The 26,907-nt window shown below is 42.1% G+C and overlaps 1 protein-coding gene across 3 annotated transcripts in view; it reads left to right on the forward strand.

The window, feature by feature from the left end:
• Window positions 1-25,776, forward strand: part of Znf318 (zinc finger protein 318) — a 37,353-nt gene extending 11,577 nt beyond the window's left edge. Inside the window, exons 3-10 of one of the 3 annotated variants that reach the window (XM_021217897.2) lie at window positions 1,399-2,041; window positions 3,369-4,820; window positions 7,633-7,732; window positions 10,796-11,097; window positions 13,562-13,762; window positions 14,224-14,323; window positions 14,971-15,089; window positions 15,338-18,577. In XM_021217897.2, coding sequence (XP_021073556.1) covers window positions 1,399-2,041; window positions 3,369-4,820; window positions 7,633-7,732; window positions 10,796-11,097; window positions 13,562-13,762; window positions 14,224-14,323; window positions 14,971-15,089; window positions 15,338-18,496 — 6,076 coding nt within the window. In that variant the 3' untranslated portion in view covers window positions 18,497-18,577. Of the gene's footprint in view, window positions 1-1,398; window positions 2,042-3,368; window positions 4,821-7,632; window positions 7,733-10,795; window positions 11,098-13,561; window positions 13,763-14,223; window positions 14,324-14,970; window positions 15,090-15,337; window positions 18,578-25,285 lie in introns of those variants that run through there. The other 2 variants (XM_029531304.1, XM_021217899.1) reach the window with 2 other exon arrangements.
• The last annotated feature ends 1,131 nt before the right edge of the window (window positions 25,777-26,907 follow it).

Genomic DNA, 26,907 nt, shown 5'->3' on the forward strand with positions numbered 1-26,907 from the left:
TACATACATACCCTCTTCTGGTGTGTCTGAAGACAGTGATGGTGTACTCATGTACATACATACATACATATTTATTTATTTAAAAAAAGAAAAAGAAACAACCCTAAACTATGGAACAAAGCTTGAAAGCGGTTGTTCTTGAATATTGTTTCTCAAACTTTACAGAACATACAAATCACTTAGAAATCTCATTAAAATTCAAACTCTAGTCCAATAGGCCTGGGATAGAGCCTAAGAATCTATATTTCTTGTTTTGTTTTTGAGCTAGTGTCCTCTAGCCAATCTGTCCTTAAAAGTTGGTAGAACTCAGGTTGACTCCGAACTCAGTACACTTACTAGTATTACAGATGCTCACCATCAGGTCTGCTTAAAATTATTGGTGTTTAATAAATTCCTAGATAATGCCAGGGCTGCTAGTCCTGACAAAGAGCTTGAATTTAGCTAGTCAGGCATTTTTGTTATTGTTTCATTTTTAAATATACATATGTGTATATGTATATGTGTGTGTGTATGTGTATGGGTGTATGTGTGTGTACTACAGGCATGCATGGTGTCTGAGGAGGAGGCCTGAAGAAGACATTGGATCCTCTGAAATTGAAGATATAGATGGTTGTGAACCACCATATGGGTGCTGTGTCAAACCCATGTGCCGCCATGTCCTCTGAAGAACATCCAGTGCTTTTAACCAATGAGCCATCTTTCCAGTCCTTTTGGTTTTTTTTTTTTTTTTTTTTTTTTGTCGTTGTTGTTTTTTCAAGACAAGTGTTTCAGTTTGTAACCATGGAACTCAGAAAGATCCACCTGCCTCCCTGGTGTTGGGATTAAAGGTGTAGGCTTCTATACAGTCTAACTAGTCAAGTATCAATTAGGATTCTTTGTGGATTTTTTAAGGTTTATTTTTATTTTTCAGTTTTGTGTGTGTGTTTCTGTGTGTGCTCATGTGAATGCAGGCATCCTCACAATCTGATGAGGCTGTCCAATCTCCTAAATTGGAGTAAGCCATTGAACATAGGTTCTGGAACTGAACTTGGCTCTTGTAGAAGATATTATGCACTCTTAACTGCTAAAGCTTTTTTCTAGCCTCTTTGCGATGGTTTTGTATCCCCTGAGCTCGAGTGTGTGTGGTACTCTGGTCCTCAGACTAATTTAAAAGTAATTAGCCTAAGAATTCTGTTAGTTGTATTAGTAGTAGCACCTCTTGATTAGAGTCTGAGGCTGCTTGTGACATTTCCTGACCCTGAGAAAGGAGAGGAAATGTTCTGTCTGTAATCTGTCTTTGGACTTCATAATTATTTACTTTTGCTTTAAGAATTCTAAGGTTTACTTCTAAATTATCTTAGCATTGGCCTTTCTCTCTCCAAGTCCAGTATATTCACTGATGCTTCTTTCTTTCCTCAGGGATGACCTGACTGATGATTCTGTTTTCACTCGAAGCTCCCAGTGTTCTCGGGGTCTTGAACGATACATTTCTCGGGAGGAGGGACCACTTAGTCCCTTCTTGGGACAACTTGATGAGGACTACCGGACAAGAGAAACTTTTCTGCATCGATCTGAGTATAGTCCCCAGAGCAGTTGTCACGATGAATTGTTGAGGGGAACAGAACGCAATAGAGACAAACTTAAAAGCTCCTCCTATTCCATACGCTCTGAGGAAAGAAGCCGGGAGGCCAAAAGGCCCCGTTATGATGACACAGAGAAGGTCCACAGCACAGGAGGGGATCACTCAGGTTTTACATCTGGGACTCGAAGCTACCGGCAGCGGAGAAACAGCCCGAGCCCTCGGTTCCTAGATCCCGAGTTTCGAGAACTGGACCTTGCCAGGAGAAGGCGAGAGGAAGAAGAGGAGCAGAGTAGGAGCTTGAGTCAAGAGCTGCTGGGGGTTGATGGCGGGCAGACTGGCTCTTCCATCCCCGGCTTGTCAGGTGTCCTAACGCCATCAGAGCCTGGGTATTCTTTGCAGCGGCCTGAGGAAGTCCCTGTGATGCCCAAGAAGTCCATTCTGAAGAAACGAGTTGAAGTGGACATGAAGCCTTCCTTGCAGGTCTCTGTTGCATTTCTGTTGGCAGTCTGTGTAACATTGCTGTATAATACTGTTAGGCTTAACAGTGATCAACCCCTTTCAGGATTCTCAAATTAAACTGTAGGCTCATAGCGTATCAACAAGGGCTTCTGTTGCTGGATTACTTTGTAAATACATTTTGGAGAGTACCTGCCTTGATTTTTTTTTTCCCCCTCTTTAAATTGAATAGCCCTATAGGAATCTTGGAATGTGAGTTTCTTGGAAATGAAGCTTGAGGGCAAAAGAAAATAATCCTGATATATTTTTTTAATCCCTTTAGAAGACAACTTATGAGTTGTAGGACATTAGTCTAGAAATGAAATGATTCTGTTTTGGAGCCATCCACTTCCTGTGTGCTTTTTAGAGACCATTCCTGGCCTTGACATAGTTTTTCTTTCCTATGAAAAGATGGTCAGGCAAGAGTTCTAGTTTGACTACCGGTTTCTGAGCCAGTACGGAGGCACTTAGAGAAACAAAAGGAGGCCGATGAGATAGCCTCCTAGAGTTTCCTGTCTCCACAGTAGTCTGACTTGTGTGGTTTTTTCTTTTGGTCATCAATAGATAGGAAAACAAGTTGGGTAGGATAATACCCACCTATAATCTCAGCAGCCAAGAGACTAGTTTATGAGGCTTCAAGGCTTGTGGGAGCACAGTGAGAGTTAGGTCAGCCTCAGCTATATAATTAGACCCTAGCAACAGGGCTGGGGCAGACCTGATGACCTGAGTTTGATTCCCAGAACCTAACTCATGAGAATTCACACATGTATTGTGCTCATGTGTGCCTGTATATTCACCCACCTCTCTCCTCCCTTGCCCTCCCTTCCCCTCCTCTCCCCTCACACATACATTGGTCATATGTGTCCATATAGTCACACATGCCTCCCCTCTGCCCCCAACACCATGCCCCTGTGTGCCCTTATGTTCACATTCCTTCCCAGCACACACTCTGCTTATGTGTGCCCATATAGTCAGACACCTCTCACTCCCACAGTCACCACAACAATGATAATAAATACAGTTCTTAAAAAAATAAAAGGAAAACAAGCTAGGGAAAACTTCTAAAATCCTTTTGAATTCAGATTCCTTGATAAGGAAAAAAGTACATGGGTAAAAGGCCCAGACCACTCAGTTACTGCGTTCCTCTTTCTCCTGACAGAGACCACTGGAGAGAGGACTTGTTTCTTGAACTTAGCTAATATCATTTTTCTTTTTGTTTATACATATCTATCTCCCCTATTCAAGAAATGTTTCAGTTGCTAGTGCTCTGTGATTTCTCATAGATGCTAAATCGGCGTGTTTGTGTTCGCAGCTTGAGGGCTTTTCTAGCGGTGCCAGCCCTGGTGAAGAGCGCCCTCGTTACCCTGAACGTCCTCCTCTTCCACTCAGTGGCGCTATTGCTGCCTTTACTTCAGGGACTGGAAACAGGGGCACTACGGTGGAGGCCGACCCGAGAGAGCCTCAGAGTGACCCGTACCAGTGGGGCTCCCTCCGTGAGATCCCGGAAGACAACAGTGAAACGTTTGACAGTTTTCTGGGCTTTAAGGAGAAATTGGATTTGAAGGCTGAGGGACTTGAGCAACAGACAGATTTCTTACTGCCCCACGAGAGAGCTAGCCAGGATGGCAGTGGCTTTTCTCGAATTCTGAGCATGTTGGCTGATCCTACCATTACACAGGAAAAAAGAAGGCGTAGCTTCCCTGATATTGAGGATGAGGAGAAATTTCTCTATGGGGATGAAGAGGAGGATGTAAAATCAGAATCCCCACCTAAGTCCCTGGAGGACCCGGAGAGTACAGGTACGAGACAGAAGGCAAACTCTCTGCCCTCGACTCCAGCTGGAAAGCTAGAATCACTAGAAGAAAGCAATCCAGAGTATGCCAAGATTCACAACTTGCTTAAGACCATAGGGCTGGATATTGGAGTAGCAGAAATTGGTAAATTGGCTGCACGCACCCAGGAGAGACTTCATGGCAAGAAGCCATCATCACGCCCCTTAGCTGACCGACGTTCGTCAGCTGACCGACACTTGTCTGGTGACCGACACTTTTCAGCTGACCGCTGTTCCTCGGTTGACCACAGTTTCACAACTGATTGGCGCTCATCAGACCCTCACAGACCGGAGAGTAGGGAGGCACATCATAGCAGTGCTCAGTCCCCAGAAGTACCTCATCCACACCCAGCTTCCCTGGTGGATCCTTACTTGTGCACAAAAAATAGCCCTCCATTCCTAACGTCTGACCATCCAGTGGGCCATGTTTCAGGACCAGAGGTAGTTGGCAGTGGGCTTCAGTCATCTGTTGCTGTTCGGTGCGTGCTGCCATCAGCCCCATCTACCCCGATTAGACTTCCTCACTCTGCTGCATTGTCTCCGTTTCATATACCAAGGGTCTCTCAGTTTGCTGCAGCTCGGATACCTCCAAATTACCAGGGATCTGTCATCCCCTCTGCCTCCTTTGATGCATATAGGCACTACATGGCATATGCAGCCTCAAGGTGGCCTGTGTATCCTGCCTCTCAACCACCAGGCCACCCTTTATCTGACCCACACAGGCTAATACCAGTAACCAAACAAGCTACTCGTAGCCGTCCCAATCTCCGGGTGATCCCTACTGTGACTCCTGCAAAGCCCAAACAAGAAATACCAGTACTAGGCTCAATATCTGTGAAGCGAATTCCTGTTCGGGTGTCCATTCCATCACTCATAAGATGTAATCCAAAGAAGATGTCTGACGAGAAGAACCGTGCCTCCCAGAAGCAGAAGGTGACTATCAGCTCTGGGCGTCTCATGCCTTAGCTTGCTACTTTAACGTGGTCATTTGTACCTGTTTATTGGGGGGGGAGGGTGAAGCTTTTTAAGGTATTTGGTTTTTGGAGGTTCACATCATTATCCATATGATGTATGCAGTAGCCCCTCTGAGCACCTCATGTTTTGCCAGATGAAAAGTCTGACCGTTAGGTTTGTTTGTGTCTCTGTCATGAGTGAGCTGAAGATACTGCCGGGAGAAGCGTCCAACCTTAAAGTATCTTACAGTCTCTTATCCATTTTAAAGAAATTTAGTTCTTGGAAGACAAAAACATTTTAATTTTCAATGGTATTCAAATACTTTTAACTCCAGCCTTAAGTTTCATTGACAGTCTTAAACTTTCAATGAAAACAAAACTTAAACTTTAAGGAAAAAAATGTTTATAGAGACTGAGTGCTTCCTCCCCTCCCCCAACATACACACTTAGCGTTTCTCTGTGTAGTCCTAGTCCTGGAACTTACTCTGTAGACCAGGCTGTCCTTGAACTCACAGAGATCTGCCTGCCTCTGCTTCCTGAGTGCTGGGATTAAAGGTGGGCTTGAAAAATCAGGGTGAGGGTAACACTCTAAAATCTTTTTCTTTGGATTTATTTATGTGTGCATAGATGCATATTTCTGTCTGAATGGATGCTTATGTCCCAGAAGAGGGCATCAGATCCCATTACAGATGCTTATGAGCCACCATGTGGGTGCTAGGAATTGAACTCAGGACCTCTGGAAGAGCAGCCAGTGCATTTAAATACTGAGCCACCTCTCCAACAGTGAACACTTTCTCTTTAAGAGCCTTACACTGAATCGGGGATGATAATACATCACTTTTCTCATCTGCTTATTAAAGACGAGCCATATTTGCCTTTTTTTTTTTTTCTTTCTTTCTGTTAGTAGTAACATGGTTAAAAGAACATAAAATTTAGGACAGCTATATCTGTTTTTTTTTGTTTGTTTGTTTATTTGTTTATTTTGAGACCAGGGTCTTGCTATATATTCCTGGCTGGTCTAGAACGCTCTATATAGACTAGACTAGCCTCTAACTCAAAGGATCTACCTGGCTCTGTCTCCTGAGTTCTGGAAAATGCATATGCCACCATATACAATCTGTATCTGTATTTTAAATTTACCTTGACTTGTATGACCTTGGGTAAGGTCTTTTTTTTTAAGGTTTTTTTTTTTTTTTTTTTTTTTTCTTTTTTTTTTTTTGTTTTGTTTTAAGAATTTATCTTATATGTTCGTTTTGTCTGTATGTATGTCTGTGCACTATATTCGTGCCTGGTATTCTAGAGACCAGAAGAGGGCTTCAGATCATCTGGACTGTAGAGTTATAAGCAGTTGTGACCCACTATGTAGGTGCTATGAATAGACAGCACACAGGTTTTCTAGAAGAGCAGTCAGTGTTTTTAGCCAAGGAGTCACCTCTCCAGCTCCAAGGTTTATTTTTAATTATGTATGTATGTATGTATGTATGTATGTTTATATGTATGTATGTATGTTCCTGTTTGTATATGAACTTGTGCACCTGTGGACAGGTGCCCAACGAGTCCAGAAGAGGATGTGAAATGCCCTGGAACTACAGTTATAGGCAGCTGTGAGCCACCTAATGTGGATGCTAGGAACTGAACACGGGTCCTCTACTAGAGCAGTACTTGCTCATAACTGCTGAGCATCTCTAGCCCCAAGGTAGTTGATCACCTTTTCTACTGTAAAATAGAGAAAATGTTGTGAAGTTTAAATAACATGAAGTATATAAAACAGCTAATACAGGTCACTCAGATCCACATTTCAATCCTAGTTTCTCCCTAGGTTCAGAGTCTATCCAGTGGTGTCAGTGGCTGTAGGTATTTTGTGCTTGAAACCTTTCTTGGTAGTATAGTTCTGAAGAAGAGGATAAAATTCTGGTTTAGAACTTGTATTTGAATAAAATGTCACTTTGACTACAAAGCTTCTGTGTGCAGACATTTGAACTTTGGGTGAAGGTGTATTGTTTTAAGGCTAGGTCTTGCTCGGTGCCCCTAGCTTCCCTAGAGCTTATTATGTAGACCAGGCTGACCTTGAACTTATAGCAGTCCTTTTGCAAAAGCCTCCTGAGGGCTAAGATTTATAGGAGCATGCCCCTACACTGGACTTTAAGATTCAAGCATAAGTGCTAGATAGGTAGAAAAGGAGGATGTTGGAAGCTGAGGGACTCCTGTCACCACAGGAGCACAGTTTTCTAAGGGAGCAATTTGTTTTTTAACCAGAGTGAGTGCCATGAGCCAGGAACACAAGTACCAGGTTCCACTGTGTGCGTAGATACATGAGTTGTGTCTTTTTACTTTTGTTTTTGTTTTGTAACAGCCCTGGCTGTCCTAGAACTTGCCGTATAGACCAGGCTGGCCTCGAACTCAGAGATCCATCCACCTGCCTTTTCTTCCAAAGTGCTGGGATTAAAGGTGTGTGCCACCACTGGCTGGCTTCAATGATGTTCTTAGCATTTGAACTGATGAAAACTTCTGGTCTGCTAAGAATACACTGTATGATTTTGGGAGTCACATGGATATTAGATCAGACAGTCCCATAGGTGTGGGCTCTAGTTGACTTTCAAAGGGAGTAAAACTAGCTCACAGTGGTAGAGTTCTGATCTTAATGTTAACTCTGTGATCTTGACGTTCAGTCATGTGATCTTACAGAGTCTTTAACACAGATACAGCTTATCTATCTCCCTCCCCCTACTCCCCGCCCTCCCACCCTTTTTTGGGTACTTCAGATCACACTCTTTCCATTTTGTACTCTGTAGGTTATCGAGGAGAGAGAAAAACTGAAAACTGAACAGGAAGCCCGGCAAAAGAAAATGTTTTATCTCACGAGTGAGTTGGAGCGGCTCCATAAACAGCAAGGTATCAGACAACTCCTTTGTATGGCTGCTTTGTTGAGCAGTAGATTCAAGTGGCGAGGTGTTAGAAGTTAGAATCAGGGAAGACATTTTGGACATAAACCTAGAGAAAAGTTGTAATAATCATGCAAAGAATCCTCAGGTAGTCCTCTCAAATTATTAAAGTTTTACCATATTTTCTGTTTTTAATCTTTTTCTCTTCCCCTCTCTCCCTCACTTTGTATTAGAGTGTATAATATGTTATTGTTGCTTTTGTTTATTGAGACAGGGTTTCTCTGTGTAACCCTGGCTGTCCTGGAACTCACTCTGTAGACCAGGCTGGCTTTGAACTTAAGAGAGTCTCCTGCTTCTGCCTCCCGAGTGCTGGGATTAAAGGCGTGTGCCTCCACCGCCCCGGCTGGTGGCACATACTTTAAACCCCAGCACTCAGGAGGCAGAGGCAGGCGGATTTCTGAGTTCGAGGCCAGCCTGGTCTACAGAGTGAGTTCCAGGACAGCCAGAGCTACACAGAAAAACCCTGTCCTGTCTTGAAAAACCAAAAAAAAAGGTATGCCACCATGCCTGGCACTAATGTGTAATTTTTTCCTCAGGTCTTTTAGAATAAGTATTTCCAAGTAAGAATTTAAGTATGCAATACACTAATCAAAGTATAAAACAAGGACTAAAGCAAGTGGGAGGATCTGAGTTTAGGTTCTCAGAACCCACAGGAAGTTCAATACAGTAGCACACATCTGTAATTTCAGCATCTGTCTTAAGATGGCAGGCAGAAAGGAGAATCCCCAGAAGCTAGAGAATGTAGCAGCAGATGAGGTCCTGTCTCAAGCAAAATGGAAGACAAGGGCTAACACCAAAGGTTGCCCTTTGACTGCTACTCCAGTAAGATGTGTATGCCTATACTCACACATGTGAACATATGCACACAAACATACACACATATAAAAAGTTTGTTTGGTGGTTTTGTGGTTTTTGTTTTTGTTTTTTGGTTTGTTGAGACAGGATTTCTTTGTGTAACAGCCCTGGCTGTCTTGGAACTCTTTTTGTAATGCAGGCTAATCTCAAACTCACAGAGATCTACCTGCTTCTGTGTCTCAAATGCTGGGATTCAACGTGTGTCCTACGATACCCAGCTGCAAAAAAGATTTTTATAAATTAGGAAATTAGGTTGTGAAGGTGATCTGGCTGTGGCATTTGTCACCCCATTGATCACCAAGGTTGATTGGCTGATCTGGCTGGTCAGGTGGGTGTCCCCTTCCTCCCTCACCGCTCCATGTACATCTTTCCTGAAGCTGCGTGCTCTGTCAAAGAGGATGACCTTCCCTAAAAGGACCAGTCTTCGGTCAAGGGTATACTAGTAGCTGCACTTCCCTGCTAGAAGCTCCAAACGAGCTCTCAAGGTCCACTGTAGGAGGACATAGGGAGTGAAGCTTCCAGACTACAGACACGTCCACATGAGGCATTGCATGTGGCAGTCTGCCTTTCTTTAAAAAAAAAAAAAAAAATTCGGAAATTAATTTTACTTTCTAGTCTACCAATCTTATTTATATTTTACTAATTGTTTTATAACTGTCTTTTATAGAAAAAGCAATTGAAAGGTTATTTATCACATTCAGTCATCAGTCTTTAGTCTTTTACCTTTTGATAGTAATAGTTTCTGAGCTTTTCTAGTCATAATTTGATATTTTAGGAAAGATCGTGTATTTTATAAAATATCTCTTAATTTTAGTTTATCTGATGTCTATGATTGACTTTAGCTTATTCAGTTTGGTTAAGACTATGACAAAAGGAATGCCAAGGTTATGACAGGAGTGTCTCCCGGGAAATCTGTGAGACTGTGGTAAAAGTCACTGGTGAAGTTTCTCCTACCACTTTAATTAATGTTTCTAGCCTGAGAAACTTGTTTTGATGGTTGTTGATTTTTTTTTCCATTTTTGTTATTCCTTCTATGTAGGGGGTTTCTGTTTCAATGAGGAACTTCTGACTCCTGCCCTGTTTTGTTTAGTCATTTGTATGAGTGTATACTCATTCAGTGATTATGGGTTATTATTTGTCATTGTCATTACTTATTTCCATGCCCCAGTTCTCTCAAATGTCGCTGGTGGGAGCCATGTTGAGTTGGCTGTAGTGTCCTCTCTGTATCCCTCATCACTCTTGAGAGCTTTCTCTGTAGCCCACAGGGTTCCCGGATACCTTACTTTCTTAAGCTGTTATCCTCTCCCCCTCTCCTTTTTGTTTTCTGTTTGTTTGCTTGCTTGCTTGCTTGTTTGTTTGAGACAGGGTCTCTCTGTGTAACAGCCCTGGCTGTCCTGGGATTCTATTTGTAGACCAGACTGGCATTGTTGTTTTTTATGTTTTGTATTTGGAAACAAGGTCTCATGTAACCATTACTAGCCTCACATTCACTGTGTAGCTCAGGAGGATTTTGAAATCCTGACACTCCTGTCTCCATCTTCAAAGTGATGGGATTCCAGATATGTACTGCTATTTCTTCTGTTTCTTCATCTGTGCTTTTAAGAATTCACATATGTAGTGAAAGAAAAAAATAATGTTTCTAAATACTGCAGCTGGATAATAGTATGAAAGAGTAGAGAACAGAAACAGGTAGCTGTTTCTGTCTGAATCTGTATTGCTTAAGATGAAAAGCTTATTTATTTTGTTCCATAAGGGTTAATCCATGAATCAATTTGAAAATAGGAAAGAACATTAGGCATAAACTCATTGCAGAAACTCGTAAAATGTTCTTAAGTTAGATAAAGTCAAATAATCTATTTAGGGGACACATACATAGAAACCTGCCTATGTCACCTGGGAGAGTTTACAGAGCACCTGAGATCCCACCTGATTATCATTATACAAAAGAGAATGTGATCTCTAGCCTTCTGCCCTTACTGAAACTTCTCCCAAGCTATAACCCTCATGGAGAGAGACTGTTACTTGCTTTTAAGTTTTTTGGTGGAAAATAATTTTGGAACCATACAGCTCTATAGATTGCTACTTATAAATGTAAAAGAATGAATTCTCTTAGTCCGTCATTCCTTAGATTTCTTTTGGTAAACATTTGACCATTCAGGGGAGATGTTGCGTAAGAAGCGAAGGGAGAAGGATGGTCACAAAGATCCACTTCTGATGGAGGTGAGTCGTCTTCAGGATAGTATTATGAAGGACATTGCCGAGCTACATAAAGAGACAGAAGAAGCAGAAAAGAAGCAGTCTGAACTGGACAAAGTGGCTCAGATCTTGGGAATTGACATCTTTGATAAATCCCTGAAATCTTCAAATGACAGTAAAGAGTCTACAGAGAAGCCTGAAAAAGAAAAATCTAAGAGCCCAGAAAAAGAGTTGTCACCCTCAAACTCTTCCTCTAACAACAAGGTAATGACTAACTTTTTGGTTAATTTTCCCCCCTATAGACTGCTGTAGAATTTTTTTATTTTTTTTATTTTATTTTTATTTTTTTATTTTATTTATTTATTTATTTATTTATTTATTTATTTATTTTGAGGTTTTCACTTAGGTTTTTGAAAGAGGATCTCACCAAATAGCTCTGGCTGCCCTGGAACTCTCTATGTAGACCATGCTAGCCCTGAACTCACAGACATCCCCTTGGCTCTAGGGTGCTGGGATTAAAGCATGCACCACCACACTCATTGCTACAACAGTCTCAGTCCTCTCTTCACACACAGCTAGGGATTGCGATATATACACTGAGGTCCTACTGCATTCCTCTCTGCTCTTTTGTTCACTATAATTCATCTGACCAAAATTCTCATTTCCTAAGTGCCCTTTCCCCAACCTAGTGACTAATTCACATAAATAGAAGCATTTATTTTTGATACCTTACTATTGGGGAGTTACATTTTGTTTTGTTTTGTTTTTTGTTTTTTCGAGACAGGGTTTCTCTGTATAGCCCTGGCTGTCCTGGAACTCTCACTTTGTAGACCAGGCTGGCCTCGAACTCAGAAATCCACCTGCCTCTGCCTCCCGAGTGCTGGGATTAAAGGTGTGCACCACCATGCCCAGCTGAGGGGAGTTACATTTTAAAAGAGAATTCAGGCTGGTGAGATGGCTCAGCAGGTAGAAGAACTTTTAATAGAAGCTGGGTAACTTTAGCTCAGTTCTCAGAGCCTATAAAAAGTAGAATTCAGTGTCATGAGTCTATAAATCCAGCACTTCTAAGATGAGATGAACAGAAACAGAAGAATGAGCCAGAAGCTAGAGGGCCAACCAGTCTGTATGTACATCCTAACAGCAGAAACAAAAGAGATCTTGCCTTAATAAGGTAGACGGCAGGAACTGATTCCAAAAGTTGTCCTCGGATCTCTAACCACATGCCACAGCACACGTGAACCTGCATGCTCACACACACACTAAAAAAATAGAATTGTTAACTCAATGGTTTTAACTTGTACTGGTGACTTTTAGGCAATTTAGGGATATTTGATCTTACTCCTTTTATCACCCCATGGAGGTTACTGTCTGCCTTACCCATGTGCAGCACTGGCTTTCCAGGACGCATAAGAAAAGTGATTTGACTAATTTCTTATTTTCTTCATCTTCTTAACTGAATGACTATCTTTTGTTTCTCTTTCTAGTCATCATTTGATTTTTAAATTTAACATTTGTTTGCATAGGTAATATATTCAGCATCTACTAAAGGGTATCGTGAAATGACTCCTCCACGGTCGTTCTCCAGTTCCTTTCCACATTGTTCTCCAGCTTCTTTTCTCCAAGGCAGTCAGATCTTTCCAGTCTCGAATATCCTCTTTAAAAGCATTATATATGTGTGTGTGTATAATATATATAATGTATATATATGTATATATATATATATAATTACATTTATTTCATTATGTGTATAATGTGTATATGTGTATGTATATGTGTATGTACATATATACACATATAATTATATTTAGGTAGGTATATAATTATGAATATGTAGTATATATGTATATACATGCATAATTACATTTATGTAACTATGTGTGTGACAGCACATGTGAGGTGGTAAGAGAACAACTTTTAGGGGAGTCCCTTCTCTCCTTCCACTTTGTTTTTGAGGTGGGTTCTCTCTTGATGTTTCTCTGTGCTTTGATTTACAGGCTACCTGGTGCCCATGAGCATGGCATGTCTCCTCTCTCTACCTTCCCGTCTTACCTTATGAGGGCTGAGATTACATATGTATGACACCAAACCTCATTACATGGGATTACATGTGTATGACACAAAACCTCGTTACATGGATTCTGGAAATCAAACTCAGATCATCAGTTTAAACTTACTCAGATCATCTCACTGACCTCATATGATCTTGATATTCTTTTAGAGAAAATTTTCTAAAATATCTCTAAAATTCTCTAAAATATATATCTAAAGATATATAAGTAGCTATGCATTTTTTTATTTAAAGATTTTTTTTAATGTGTATGGATATTTTTACCTGCATGTATATCTGTGTACACATGCATACAGTGTCCCCAGAGGCCAGAAAAGGAGTTACAAGCAGTTGTGAGCCACTGTGTGGCCACTGGAATTGATCCCTAGACCTCTACAGCTAGTGCTCTTAAAAGCCGTCTCTCCAGCCTAGCCGTTACATTCTTGATGTGAAAGAGCTGTAGTGCCTAATTCATTTTCTTGGTCTTTGGATATAGATTCTATTAAGGTTCTCCCTATCTTATATAGCTTTTTATATTACATACTAGACATATGGTCATAATTCCTGTGGTCAAGATTCCTGTGACCATGATTCCTATGATTGTGTGACCACCTGCTTTTTTTGCAAGTAAATAAATCTGGACTGCCTTGAATTTTTTCTAATTGTAGTTTTTCTCTCTAGGAATCAAAAGTGAATGAAAAGTCCTGTATTAAGAGCCCTAGTTCTACTGAAAGCCTCCATCCAACTGTTAAACAGTCTGATCAGCCTGTTGCTGCTTACGAGTATTATGATGCTGGCAGTCACTGGTGTAAAGACTGCAATACCATCTGTGGGACCATGTTTGACTTCTTCACCCATATGCACAATAAGAAGCACACACAGGTAGGTCTCCTGACCTCTGTTGTTTCTGCTCTCACCCTCATTCCCCTCCAACCTCTGTGTTCCCATCTGCATTACAAAGCTGGAAAATGAAACATTCTCAAAAGGGCAGGAGCCCATTCTGAAGAGCCAAGAGTTAACAACAAAGGAGATACTATCCCCAGGGCTCAGTTCAGGGGACCTACTATAATTAAACACCATACAAGTGTAAGTGAGGCTTCTCTCTCTCTTTGATTCCTTGAGTACCTGAATTTTTATTTATCCATTTCTAGTTCTTGAGCTAACTTGTTTTTACCTTTTCCACAGGTGATTCCGTTTAAACAGTTGGCAGAGTTGGTGGGTGGGGGTGGGTAGCTAAGAACTGCTGGTTCCCTGGTGTGAAATTTAGGGGAAGAAAAAGAGAGAAAAGTGGGTCATTGAGACTTTAGTGCTGTTGTGTGAGCGCCTCTGCCTCTTGCAAATAGACACTGGATCCCTACAACAGACCTTGGGCTTCAAAGACCCAGAGCGAGGCTAAGCAAGACACTGGAAAGCGAACTGACAAGATAACTGTTCCTGCAAAAGGTAGGTTTCCTCCCTCCCTGATTTTTCAACTAAAAAATATATATATATATGTATATATTTTTAATTTTTATTTATTTTATGTATGTGAGTACACTGTAGCTGTACAGATAGTTGTGAGCCACCATGTGGTTGCTGGTAATTGAACTCAGGACCTTTGGAAGAGCAGTCAGTGCTCTTACCCACTGAGCCATCTCTCCAGCCCCTAAAAAATATTTTTGAAGTGCTTTTATTAAGAAGTAAGCTGAGAAGTTGAATATCTTTAAATTTTTCTTTATAAGTAGTAAGTGCTCCATGTAGAGATGAGTGAGTGCTTGCTTAGTACCCACAGGAGAGCTCTCCTTCTGCAAAGGTGGGGTTTACCGTCGAGGAGTATGGCTTCTAAATCTCTTCTCAGATGCTTGGTGCGTGTTAGACCCTAAGGGACGGGTCTGGGTTAGGGTGCTCTGTGTTCCCAAGTGGTTAAAAGAATAGCTGCATAGAGGTTAAAGCCTTAGGTGAGACAGAGCATGTCCTTGGGATTCATCTAAATGCCACTTCTGACTCCAAAGTGGGTGTGGTCGTCCTCCTGCAGATAGTGATGGCATTTTCCTTTGGTTTCTGTCATCCTTGATGGGAAAGGCTTGCTTCCTCTTTTCTGTTTCTTTTAGGCTCTGAGTTTCTGATTCCTATCACTGGGTTTTACTGCCAACTTTGTGAGGAATTTTTGGGGGATCCAATTTCTGGAGAGCAGCATGTCAAGGGTCATCAACACAATGAAAACTACAAGGTTGGTCTGTGAAGTGCCTGTAGAGCTCCTCACTGTCCTGTACTAATTCCTTTGACCATGTCAAATATCAGAGTTAGCTGTCAACATTTTTCACATTCCATCTAACACTAGGATAGTCTCAGCCCTAATTCTTGAAAAGATTGTACCAGTGATTTATTCTTAAATGAGTTGTAGCTGTGCAAGGGCCAAGATTTTCTCTTATATATCAATTTGATAACTTATTAAGCCTTTATATTTTCTCTTTCCAGAAATATGTGGAAGAAAACCCATTGTATGAAGAACGAAGAAATCTGGACCGCCAAGCTGGCTTGGCTGTCGTCCTAGAGACAGAGCGGCGACGGCAAAATGAGCTAAAACGCAAACTTAACGAGAAGCCAAAGGAGGAGAAGATAGAAAAAAAGGCAAAAATTGTGAAAGAAGTAAAGGAAGGTGACAAAACCTCTGGAGAACTAGAGGACCAACTCTCTGAGGGTGGGGGTTCCCCTGAGAGCAGTGAAGTGAAACGGAAGGCTAGCCTCAAACCCCAAGTAAGAGAAGAGGTAAAGAAGGAACCATCAATAGCAACTTCTTTTGGCAAGTTCAGTTGGAAGAAGCCAGAAAAAGAAGAAGAAAAAGCTTCAGTGGTGACCCCAGGTACCCCTAAGGAAGACACGGTGGAAACCAGTAAGGACAGAGATGACAGCAAAGCTGAAGTTGGAAAGGCAAAGCCCATCAAAATCAAGCTTTCCGGAAAAACTGTTGTTGCACATACCAGTCCCTGGACACCTGTCGTTACAACGTCAACACAGACTAAGATCCGACCCAACTTGCCTATCCCATCCACAGTATTCCGCAAGTCAGGTTCAGCCACAGTGAGCAAGCCTGCTCCTCTTAATACCTTTCTGTCTATCAAGTCCTCTGGCGCCTCCGCCAAGCCTCTGCCAGTGGTTAAAGAGCCTTCATCAGATCTTCTCTTGCCTCCAGATATCATCTCCAAAGCTTTTGGGGGAGAAGAGGTGGTTCTAAAAGGGTCTCCAGAGGAAAAAGTGGAACTGGCTGAAAAGAATGAGCCATCCCAAGTACCTGAGCAAATGCTGGCTCTACTTCCACCGCCACCACCGCCACCGCCACCCCCACCTCCACCGCCACCACCTCCACCACCCCTGGCTGTACCTCAACTATCTGCCCCATCCCCTGCTCAGGCAAATGTTGTCTTAACTCCAGTTAAATCTAATTCGGTGGTATCTCAGACTTTCAGTCTTGGGTTCCAAAGTCCTAACGTTTTGAACTCAGGGTTGCCTATGGCCTTCATGGCCTCAGAACAAGCAGCTGTCATTCCTTCTGATGAGACAGCTCCTGGGGTGAGTGAGAGTGACTGGGACCAGACCCTAATCTCTATGTTAGTACGGCCTCCACCACCCCTTTCCAGTGTATTCAGTGAACAGGCCAGAAAATTAGAAAAGCGAAATTCGTGCTTAGCCACAGCCAATGCTAAGGACCTGTATGATATATTCTACAGTAGTGGTGGAAAGGGGGCCCATGAGACTAAGCTGAGTAGTAGTTCATTGGCCAATGGGGAAAGCAATAGCCTTTCTAGAACAGAAAGTTCAGATATCTCCTCCACTTCTGCTTTGAACAGTAGTGTATCCTCAGAGGACCTGCCTCAATGTAGTGCTTTGGTCACTGCTACTGAAATCAGTAATCTTGAAGATACTATTTCAAAAGGTATGGAGTCCATAGGGAAATGGTCTGCTGTAGATCAGATAGATCCCAAAAGCAGAGACAGCACCTATAGCTTCCTACAGCCTCTGACAAGGTTATACCAAAATAAACCTTGTGAAATAGTTTCCCCAAAGACAGACACTTTGGTCATGTGGACTTCTGGTGCTTTCCAGAATGACACTGATAAAGATAGACCTCCAGAGGGGAAAATCAGACTTGACCTGGGAGAGCCAGGGCCACCTGGTACAGACTCAACTTCTCATTTGTCAGATATACACTGTCAAACCAATGGATCTCAGAAGTTGGTAGAAATTAACCTCATAGATAAACAAAACAAGAACCAAGAGGTATACCAGTCAGAGGATTGCAGAGAAAGTGAAATGAAGAGAAACACTGAACTAAAAGGAAAGGTAGCAGCTGAAAAAAAAGAAGAAGAAGAAGAAGAAGAAAAAGAAGGTGCTAACAGCATAGAAGATTCTAATTCAAACCATGGCAATAGAAATACATGGGAAGGAGAAATAGGACAACCCAAGTTGTCAGCAGTTGACAAAGAGGAAGAAGAGTCTAGCAAATTGATGACAGGACATGAGACTACAAGTAAAGTAGTAATTGAGTGGAGTCAGTCTCTCCCTTCCAAAAGGACAAAAATAGATTCATTTCCATCATTGCTCCAGAAGCCAAAAGGCATGCCTGAACTACTTCTGCTGTCTCCAGCTCGATCAGGTATGTGTTTAAAGAGACAAGAGATTTGGGAGAGGCCAGAAAAACCAGGATTGGAAGATGTGGAGCTACAAGGTACCCATCCAGAACTAACTGTGACAATAGAAAGCAAAGTTTTGGAAAACTTTGACAGTACACATTTAGAGGTAGAGGGCTTTGCATCTCTGAGGAATCTGGGGGACATGCATGCCAATTTCTGTAGTAGTCAGCTAGAACAAACACGGAGATCACCAACTGCCCTGTCACAAAAAACGTCTGAAGAAAATTCTGTGTCATCTGTTAGGTGTAATCCTTCCAGTTCCAGTGACATTGAACCAGTACCATCTTTTTCTGGATTTCCATTAGAATCTCCCAAAACTTTGGTGCTTAACTTTGAAACAGAGGGTACACATACCTCATCTAATTCCAGAAATGGGAGAATTGCCTCTAACTCTTTGGAAACTGGACACCCTGTGGAAAGTGTTGACCATGACTTAGGAGGTGAGAGAACACACCAGGCCCTTGACCTCTTGGCTGGAGGAATGTTGTCTGAGGAAGTAAAAGAAACTTCACCACTACAGAAAGATTTACTCAGAATGGAGTCCACCACGGTCAGTTCTTCATGCCTTGGACCATCTCCTTGCCTTCCAGACCTTGTTGATTTTGTCACACGGACACCTGGAGTTCCAAAAGAGAAACCATGTTCTCCACTTTCTGAGCCAGATGACTTTCTCAAGTGTAGTTCATTGGAGATGGGATCATCCCCTCCAGAAATCCTGCATGCCTCTGTCTCAGAGGTAGCAGTTCCTCACGTGAGTGAGGACAATGACAGTGCTTTGAATTTGGTCAAAACTCCACCCTCGGGCTCCCCCTCAAGGGATCAGGTGGTTGGAGGCAATGTGAGCCCTCAGGAAATGCCTGAACAAGAAGCTGCAGTTGATGTCATCCCAGACCACACAAGGTCCAATGTTTATGACCATAACAGTCAGGACTACTTAAATGGATGAATCTTTAGATTTTGGAAATTGGATCCCAGGACTAGTTGGCAATCTCATCTGGAACCGGCACAGTAAATGTTCATTGGAGTTAAAAAAAAAATGCCTTCTCCTCCCTCTTTCCCTTTAAAATACTAGACAAAATAAGTTTTAACAACTTCTACATATCTGTAAAGAAAAGTATTTTCTGTTAATTTTTTAAATTTTTGGCCAAATTATTTTCTCTTTGTCATTAAAGTCAAATGTCTATCTGGCTCACCACAAAGTGTTCTTTGATTTTGGCTGAGGCTGCCATTTCTGGAATAAGGGGGGGATGGGAAGCAGCTGGCTTCAGTTGCTGTGTTGTGTACCTATCTACTTTTCTGGGCAGCTGACGGGTCTCTGGAGGAAACACCCGAAAGCCTGCTAAGAAGGAAAGCATTTGAAGAAAGAATTGTCCTCCCTTAGCTTCCGTTCCTCCAGATGGACCTGCCTTACCATTGTCAGGAAGGCAGCGTGAGTAGCCCTGCTTGCTCTTCTCACTTTCCTCGTTGGCTTATCAATCAGCTCCTTACTTTGTTGCCTTTGCTTCATATGGTCGAGTCACCTACAGATTTGTCTGGGAGTGGCCTCAGTAAATGATAGAAAAACTGACAGGCTCAGTTTTGGAAGACAGCAAACTGGTAAGGTTCACTCCTGGCTCAGTGCCAGGAACATTTGTGTTTCGGAGGTCACTTGTAGTTTTGAAATGGCCTTTGCTCGTTACATTGTGGTCCAGTACATTTTATGTTAAATTGTTTATCAGTCATTTCTGTTGTGAACTGTAGAAGATCTGAAATTGGGATTGGACTCGCTCTCTGTTCCACAAACATAGATGTAACCCTCTACCTCTCCTTACCCAACTTATTACCACCAGAGTGTGATGTTTTGGGTTGTACATTTTGTTTAATAAAAGATTAAAGAATTTATGAAGTTGGCCTGGACAAGTTTAAATCCATTTTTGATGTGTTAATTTTTTTTTGGAATAAATGTATTCATCTCCTACTTCTTCCTGTATGTTTGCCTTGACACCACACAATTTTGAGCTTCAAAAGAAACTAGAATATTGAGTGGCTGCCCTGCTGTCCACTGCAGCCTGAAGCTGTCCTTCTCCAGAGCCACTTCCTTCTCACCAGAATCAGAGATTGTACCCTGTGCTGCCAGAGCGGAGAGGAAAGGTGACTCCCCTGGGTGCTTCTGGAAGTGCAGCTCTGAATGGACATTGAGGTGCTGGGTGGGGTGCGGCGCTTGGGAGTCCGGGAGCCCAGGCCTCAGGGATCTAAACAGTTGCAGTTTCCTCATGCTCTTCCTTTGTCAGACTGTGGAACCTTCTTCAACAGAGACGTGAGCAGAGCCAGCCTCTGCCTGCTCCTCAGCATTGTCTGCTCCAAATCCTTTCTGCAGGGTTCCTGTCCCGTTGCCTCATCTACAGAACCCCTAGTTTGAGTTTGCTGAGAATATTTAGTTTGTTTAGACTTTTTTTTTTTTCCTGTGGTTTTTCGAGACAGGGTTTCTCTGTATAGCCCTGGCTGTCCTGGAACTCACTTTGTAGACCAGGCTGACCTTGAACTCAGAAATCCGCCTGCCTCTGCCTCCCGAGTGCTGGGATTAAAGGCGTGCGCCACCACCTCCTGGCTTTTCTAGACTCTTAATTCTAACTTAAAAATTCTGACCTCTGTTGTGCAAAGGCATGGATGTGAGAGTCCTTGACTATGCCATTCGCTTTGCCTTGGTTTTGATGAGTTTCTTTACATCATTGTGTTCTAGTTGGCATGTTGTCTTCTTTAGTCCTTTAAATGTAAGGGTTCTTACTTCATCTCAGAATCAAATATGTACAGACTCCTAAGTAACCTGGGCAGGAGCGGGAGAGAGAGAGAGTAAGAATGCATGCACATGGATGTCAGAAGATGGCATTGAGGAGTTGATTCTGGGGACTGGACTTGGGTCATCAGACTTAGGTGGGAAGCACGTCTATATACTGTTCCTTGGGTCTTCTTAAGCTAAAGTTTGAGTTGAGTGTACTCCTGGCCTGGAAACCAGAGAGCAACTCAAAAAATTGCTCTTAGAAAAGCTTAAGCTCAGTGGATTTTAAAAGATCACTTCTTCAGAAAGCTGTTCCTTTCTTGTTATAAGAGGTTATCTATGGGAATTTAAGGAAAAATACATTTAAATGCCAGTTTGTACTGACTTTGAGGCCTCAGTTCCACTTCTGTCTTGGGGAGAGGAATTAATCATACCTAGATTTAACTTCACTCCCTAAGTGGGGGCGGGGGGACTTGAAAGGAGTAGAAAGGGACAAGGTAATACCTAAGGAGGGCAGACCTACCATAGGCAGCTAAAACCTAACACTCCACACAGAACGTTGAGCCTTAACTTTGCCTTATAACTTCAGCATGGCTTTGGGGCTTATTCTAAAGTTGTCTGTAATCTAAGGCTTCCTCTGGAATAGTCCCTGGAATGGCTTTCTTCAACCCTACCCTGAACCAGCAGAGGGAACATTTTAGGACACTAGTTTGCAGGAAGTGTTGCCATCGTCCTTTGATAAATGGCATCTAGCTTTGGGGCCTGTCCCGAGAAGCCATGTGAAAGTGCAGAACTCTAATCCAGTAGCTGGCACTTAGACATTTTAAAGGTTTATCTTATCATGGGACTAAAAGTTTGGTCATGGGGCTGGAGAGATGGCTCAGCGGTTAAAAGCATTGACTTCCAGAGGTCCTGATTTCAATACCCAGTACCCACATGGTGACTTACAACCATCTGTAATGATATCTGATGCCCTCTTCTGGTGTGTCTGCAGACAGCTAGAGTGTACTCATATGAATAAAATAAATCTTTTTAAAAAGAGTTTAAAACAGTTTGACCTTGGAGGTGAGGAATGGGCTCTGGTCTTTTACACGGGCTTTGTTGCAATAGCATTATGTTTTAAGTCAAGAACAATTTTTTTCTTACTTTATGTTCATTGGTGTTTTGCCTGCATGTAAGTCTGTGTGACTGTGTCAGAAGCCCAGACCTGGGATTACAGACAGGTATGAGCTGCCATGTGGGTGCTGGAGATTGAACCCAGATACCCTGAAATAGCAACTAGTGTTCTTGACTGCTGAGCTATCTCTTTAGTCCCCCCCTTCCTCCTAAACAATTTTTACTCAATGACTTCAACAGTAAGAAATTAACAGTAGTGTTCAAATATGGACAAATGCCTACTCTCACCCAGTTCCTTTCAATTATTCCCTGAAAGTCCCCTATGCGTTGTGAATGCTTTTTTTTTTCTGCTGTATATGGCATCTTATCCCTATTTATGACTGATCTCACAGAGCTCTGTAATACTCGGTGCTTTCTGTTAACACTACTGAGCACTATAGTAAAGTAGTCATCTATTTCATCTCTCAAAACCGAGAAAGCAAAAAAAGGGTTTTGCATACAAAAATATGTCTTGGCCGATTGTCAGCTTCTGGGACTGAAGAAAATGGACATGCAAGATATAATTACAGTGTGGGGGGCTGGGGGGAGTGGGAGGGTGCTCCGGAGAGTGTGAAGCTCTTAAGAGAGGGGTGGTTTCATTTTCATGTATTTCAAAGAACTGGATCTCCTCACTAAGGCTTATGTACTAGATCCAGTAAGAATCCAAGTCCTCACTTATTGACAATTTAGATGAAAATACATAAATATAGAGGTAGTTTGGGATTGTAAGTACATCTGACTTTAGAGTTTGCATTTTTATGCATTTGTATAATTAGTGACTGTTTAGCACAATGTAGCATGAATACCTATGTGGTCGTTTTTTCTTTCTTTTTACGATTATAGTTTAACATTTCTCCCTCCCCTTTTCTCACTCCAAACCCTCCTATATACCCTTCCTCGCTCTGTTTCAAACTCAGGGCCCACTTTCTCATTAATTGTTTTTACATGCATAAATATGTACGTCTAACTATCGGCAGCCTATATAATGTCACGTGTGTGTGTGTGTGTGTGTGTGTGTGTGTGTGTGTGTGTGTTTTCAGGGCTCTATTTCTATTAGCTAATCAGTTGGTGTGCTACTCTCTGGGGAAGACTGTTTCTCAGCATACCTCGGTTTCGTGTAGGTTGAAGCCTCATAGATGTGTCTGTTGCTATCTTCCTTGGTCAGCTGGTGTCTGGGCAGTCATGATGATGAGACGTCATGGGTGTACCTCCTGGCATTACTAGGAGACAATCTCACAGCAAACTCTGATCCTCTGGCTCTTACAATGCTTTCTGCTGCTTCTCCACGTGTTCCCTGAACCTTAGGTGCAGGAGTATTTTGTGTATATATCCATTGATCCATTGGGCCTAGGTAGAGTTTGATTTTTGCAATTATGTTTATTTAATTTCATTTTGGTCTTATGTGATGTGCCTTTTTTTTTTTTTTAAGATAGCTTCTCACACTAGCCCAGGCTAGCCTAGAATTAACTGTGCAGAAAAGGCTAGACCTAAATTTGCGAAAGTCTTCTTGCCTTTACCTCTCAAGGGCGAGGATTACAGGTATATGCCAACATATCTGGCTTGCTTATATAATTTAATTCTGTATACAATAATAGTCTCATGGATAGTACAATTTTTAGAGTTTATAATTGTAAAAGAAAAATAACCAGTATCCAGATACCCTGAGCCATATACACTTGGAAATATCCATAAGTGTGTATGCTTATGTAGAAGCATTTACCGAGGTTACAATTTTATTTCTGTGCGTTTGTTGGCTAATCCATGTGCACTAACTGCACTATAAGAGAAACTACTCTGTGCTTACTGTGCTGCTCGCCCTTTGTATTCATAGTGCACAACTGCTCCCCCTGATAGAAAATCTCAATTAAAATGTTGGAAAAAATCACTATGGTAATAACTATTTTCCTTAACTGATTGTGAATACTTAGCAATTTGTATATGGATTAAAACTCAATTGCTGCCTGTGTCTGCTGGGGGCTTAGCATTCTAGAAGCCAACTGTCTTTTTGTTCTCCTGTCCTGGGTCTTTGTGTACAAAGCTCTGTGGAAGTTAATGTGATCAAGTTCGCAGACGGTCCCCTCTTAGAATAACATTCTAGAGCGGTGGTACCAGGTTAGATGGGGAACACTGCCCTTACACCTCCTAGAAAAGAAACTGAGATGTAAGGAGGTCACCTGACTGAGCTAAGCGCTGCTAGGAAAAGGCTGGAGGCATTTTGAGAACTCTGATTTTCAACTGGTCTGACATTCAGTGCTGGTGTCAGCTGGTCAGACTCCAGAATTCTGTGATCTAGCTGAAGGAGTAATTCAATGTTTTATGTCCTAACATCTTCTTGACATTTCAGCAAAAAACTAACTTTCATTTATGGGTAGAAACAAAAACATAAAAGATTATCTTTCAGGAGGAAAACTAATTTTATTTTTATTTGTATTGTCTGCTCTGTTTCAACCTTCTGACAATGAAAATGCATTTGATATAAAAATACTTTATACATGTATGTATCCACACACAAGACAAGATTATGTTGGAGTTGTCTGGTACTAAAAAATTATAGGTCTGGGTTTTGTTTTGTTTTTTTAATCCTTCTGTGTGCTAAAACCCATTTTTTTCAAAGCTGTGCTTAACCTCTGTCATTTGTTTTCTCTCCATCAGTACCAATAGATCCTTGGTTTTTCCCCTCAAGACTTAATAAACTACTGCCACTGTTCTCAGGGCAATAGACCTTCTTTAAGAATCTCCAGCCATTTTTTTTTTTATTCTGCTTATGTACAAACACTTGGACATTAAATGTTATAAATCAAGACATTTGTCTTCACAAAACTTACTTGACTGCAAGTCCACAACAGATATCAAAATTGTTGCTACAGACTATAGAGTGGAAGATAATGCATATCTAGATGTAAGGACTTAAAGCTTTACGGGCTTTTGTTCCTTCCATTCATGAAGGAGCCAGGCCAATCAATAGAGAAAGGTTTGTGGTTGGTGAGCTGGCTCAGCAGGTAAAGGTGCTTGCTGCCAAGTCTGACGAACAGAGTTCAATCCCACCCATGTGGTAGAAGAAAAGAACTGACTCCTATAAGTTGTCCTCTGATTTCCATGTGTTTGTACCTGCATACATACCCCCCCCACACACACACAATTAAGGAGTTTTGCAGAAAATAAGTATGTTTAAGGTAAGTGAATGAGTAGGAAAAAAATAGAAACAGTTATATAATGAAAGAACAAAACAGTACACGGAAGGAAGGGTTGGAGACAGTTGAGAAGATAGGAGCGTGTACTAGTTAGCTGCCAGCATGCACATCAGGTGGCCCTTGGCCACCTGTGACTCCAGCTTCTGGAGATCTGATGCCCTCTTGTGGCTTCTCTGGGCACCCTCACTTATGTGCACCCCCACCCTACACACACACACACACACACACACACACACACACACAAAGCCAACATTTAAAAATCCTTTAAATATGGGCTGGAGAGATGGCTCATCAGTTAAGAGCACTGACTGTTCTCCCAGAGGTCCTAAGTTCAATTTCCAGCAACCACATGGTAGCTCACAACCATCCATAATGGGATCTGATGCCCTCTTCTGGAGTGTCTGAATCCAGTGAGAGTGTACTCACATATATTAAATAAATAAATAAATAAATAAATAAATAAAAATAGAGAATGTGGAGAAAGCAAAAACATAAAAATCATGTTGAAGAATTATTGCATTTTCCCTCTGATTCTCTGTTAAGGTTTTATTCAGCTTTCCTGTACCAACCCACATTACAGTAGCTATGGCCCCTTGTTACTGCCTCTCACTGACCTGTCTCCTTTCCTTTCCAGGGGCAGTTCCAGAAGTCTTCACATTTTCAAAAGGAAGGACTGAGGCGGACATTTCTGCTCCAGGAGTGCAGGGATAGAAACCACAGAGATTATGGAGATAATGTGCGTCCTTGTGGCCGGTAGACAGTCCCCCTTAGGTCTGACTTACAGAAGGTGGGTCTGGCTGTTCGAAACTATATGGAGAAAGGCATTTCATTTTAGTTACCAGGAACCAGTGATTGGGTGAGTAAATATGTGTGTTGTGTCCTTCTATCTAGAGGAAGAACAAGCTAAGAAGAGACACCTTATCTAGCATTGAATAAATTACTAAACTCCACCTCTGATGTTTAAATCATGGGAACTGGTAAGATGTTTTAGCAAAAACCCTTGCTGCCAAGCCTGATGCCCTGAGCTTGATCCTTGAGACCCACATCATGGAAAGACAGAACCAATCCCTACAGGTTTATATACCCTGGCATGTGCATTAATAAATAAATGTAGTTATAAGAAAACTGAACTTCAGGCTTTCCTATTCTTTCTGGACCATGAGTCCCAGTATCTTCAGGAGGTATCTGCCTTGGTTCTAGCCTCCCTTTCTAGTTCATGTAAAAATAAAGGTAAAATTGGGTGTGGTCTTAGGTAAATGTGTTACAAATGGGCAGAGGACTTGCAAGAAGGAGGGACAGTCACAAAGAGGATGTTTAAAATTGCTAAGCTGGGTATGGTGGGATATTCCTTTATTTCCAACACTCAGGGGGAGAGGTCTACCCTGAGTCTACATAGTGAGTTCCAAGCCAGCCAGGGCTACATAGTGAGACCCTCTTTCAAACAAGAGGGGGGTGGGAATTGACCTCATGGACACAGGCCTATGGAGACCAGAAGAAGGTACAAAGCCCGTTGAAACTGGAGTTACAGACAGTTGTGAGTGCTGGGAATTTAACCCAGGTCCTCTGAAAGAGCAGCCAGAGGCACTGACCACGGCTGAGCATCTCTGCAGCCCCTCTGGTCTTACTGCTCCCTGGACACCGCAACCCGGCTGGCACGCAGGCGCTCTTACCGTTACTGTGTCATCAAGTGCTGCTCCGTGGGCTTTCATAAGCCTGCCTTAGATAGTGTGGGCTGAGTACCAGAGTGGGAAGGACAACCAGACTCAATCAAATTTACCTTAAACACCCGTGATCATTGAAATTTCATCTATGACAGTTACAGAACTATCCAGAAAAATCCAGCTTAATTTTGCTGCTGATTTTGTAGATTCAGGCCCTTTTAGAGTCCTGGACATGTAGTTTACTGTCCAATTCTATGTGTTAACTTTCAGAAATACTCACAACACTATCAATATTAACCTAAAAGGAACATATATGACTGTAGTCATAAGGTGAGGAGTAAAGGGTCTTGGGGCCGTTTGCTGTGGAGAGGTTTCTAAAGCAGTAGCCAGTGGAATACAACCTGGGTCAAAATGGCCACCACTTTACCACTTTCTCTGTCACCTGCTGTCTCAGTCAGGGTTTCTATTCCTGCACAAACATCATGACCAAGAAGCAAGTTGGGGAGGAAAGGGTTTATTCCGCTTACATTTCCACATTGCTGTTGATCACCAAAGGAAGTCAGGACTGGAACTCAAGCAGGTCAGGGAGCAGGAG

This window comes from Mus pahari, chromosome 18, assembly GCF_900095145.1.
Source record: "Mus pahari chromosome 18, PAHARI_EIJ_v1.1, whole genome shotgun sequence".
NCBI classification, from domain to species: Eukaryota; Metazoa; Chordata; class Mammalia; order Rodentia; family Muridae; genus Mus; species Mus pahari.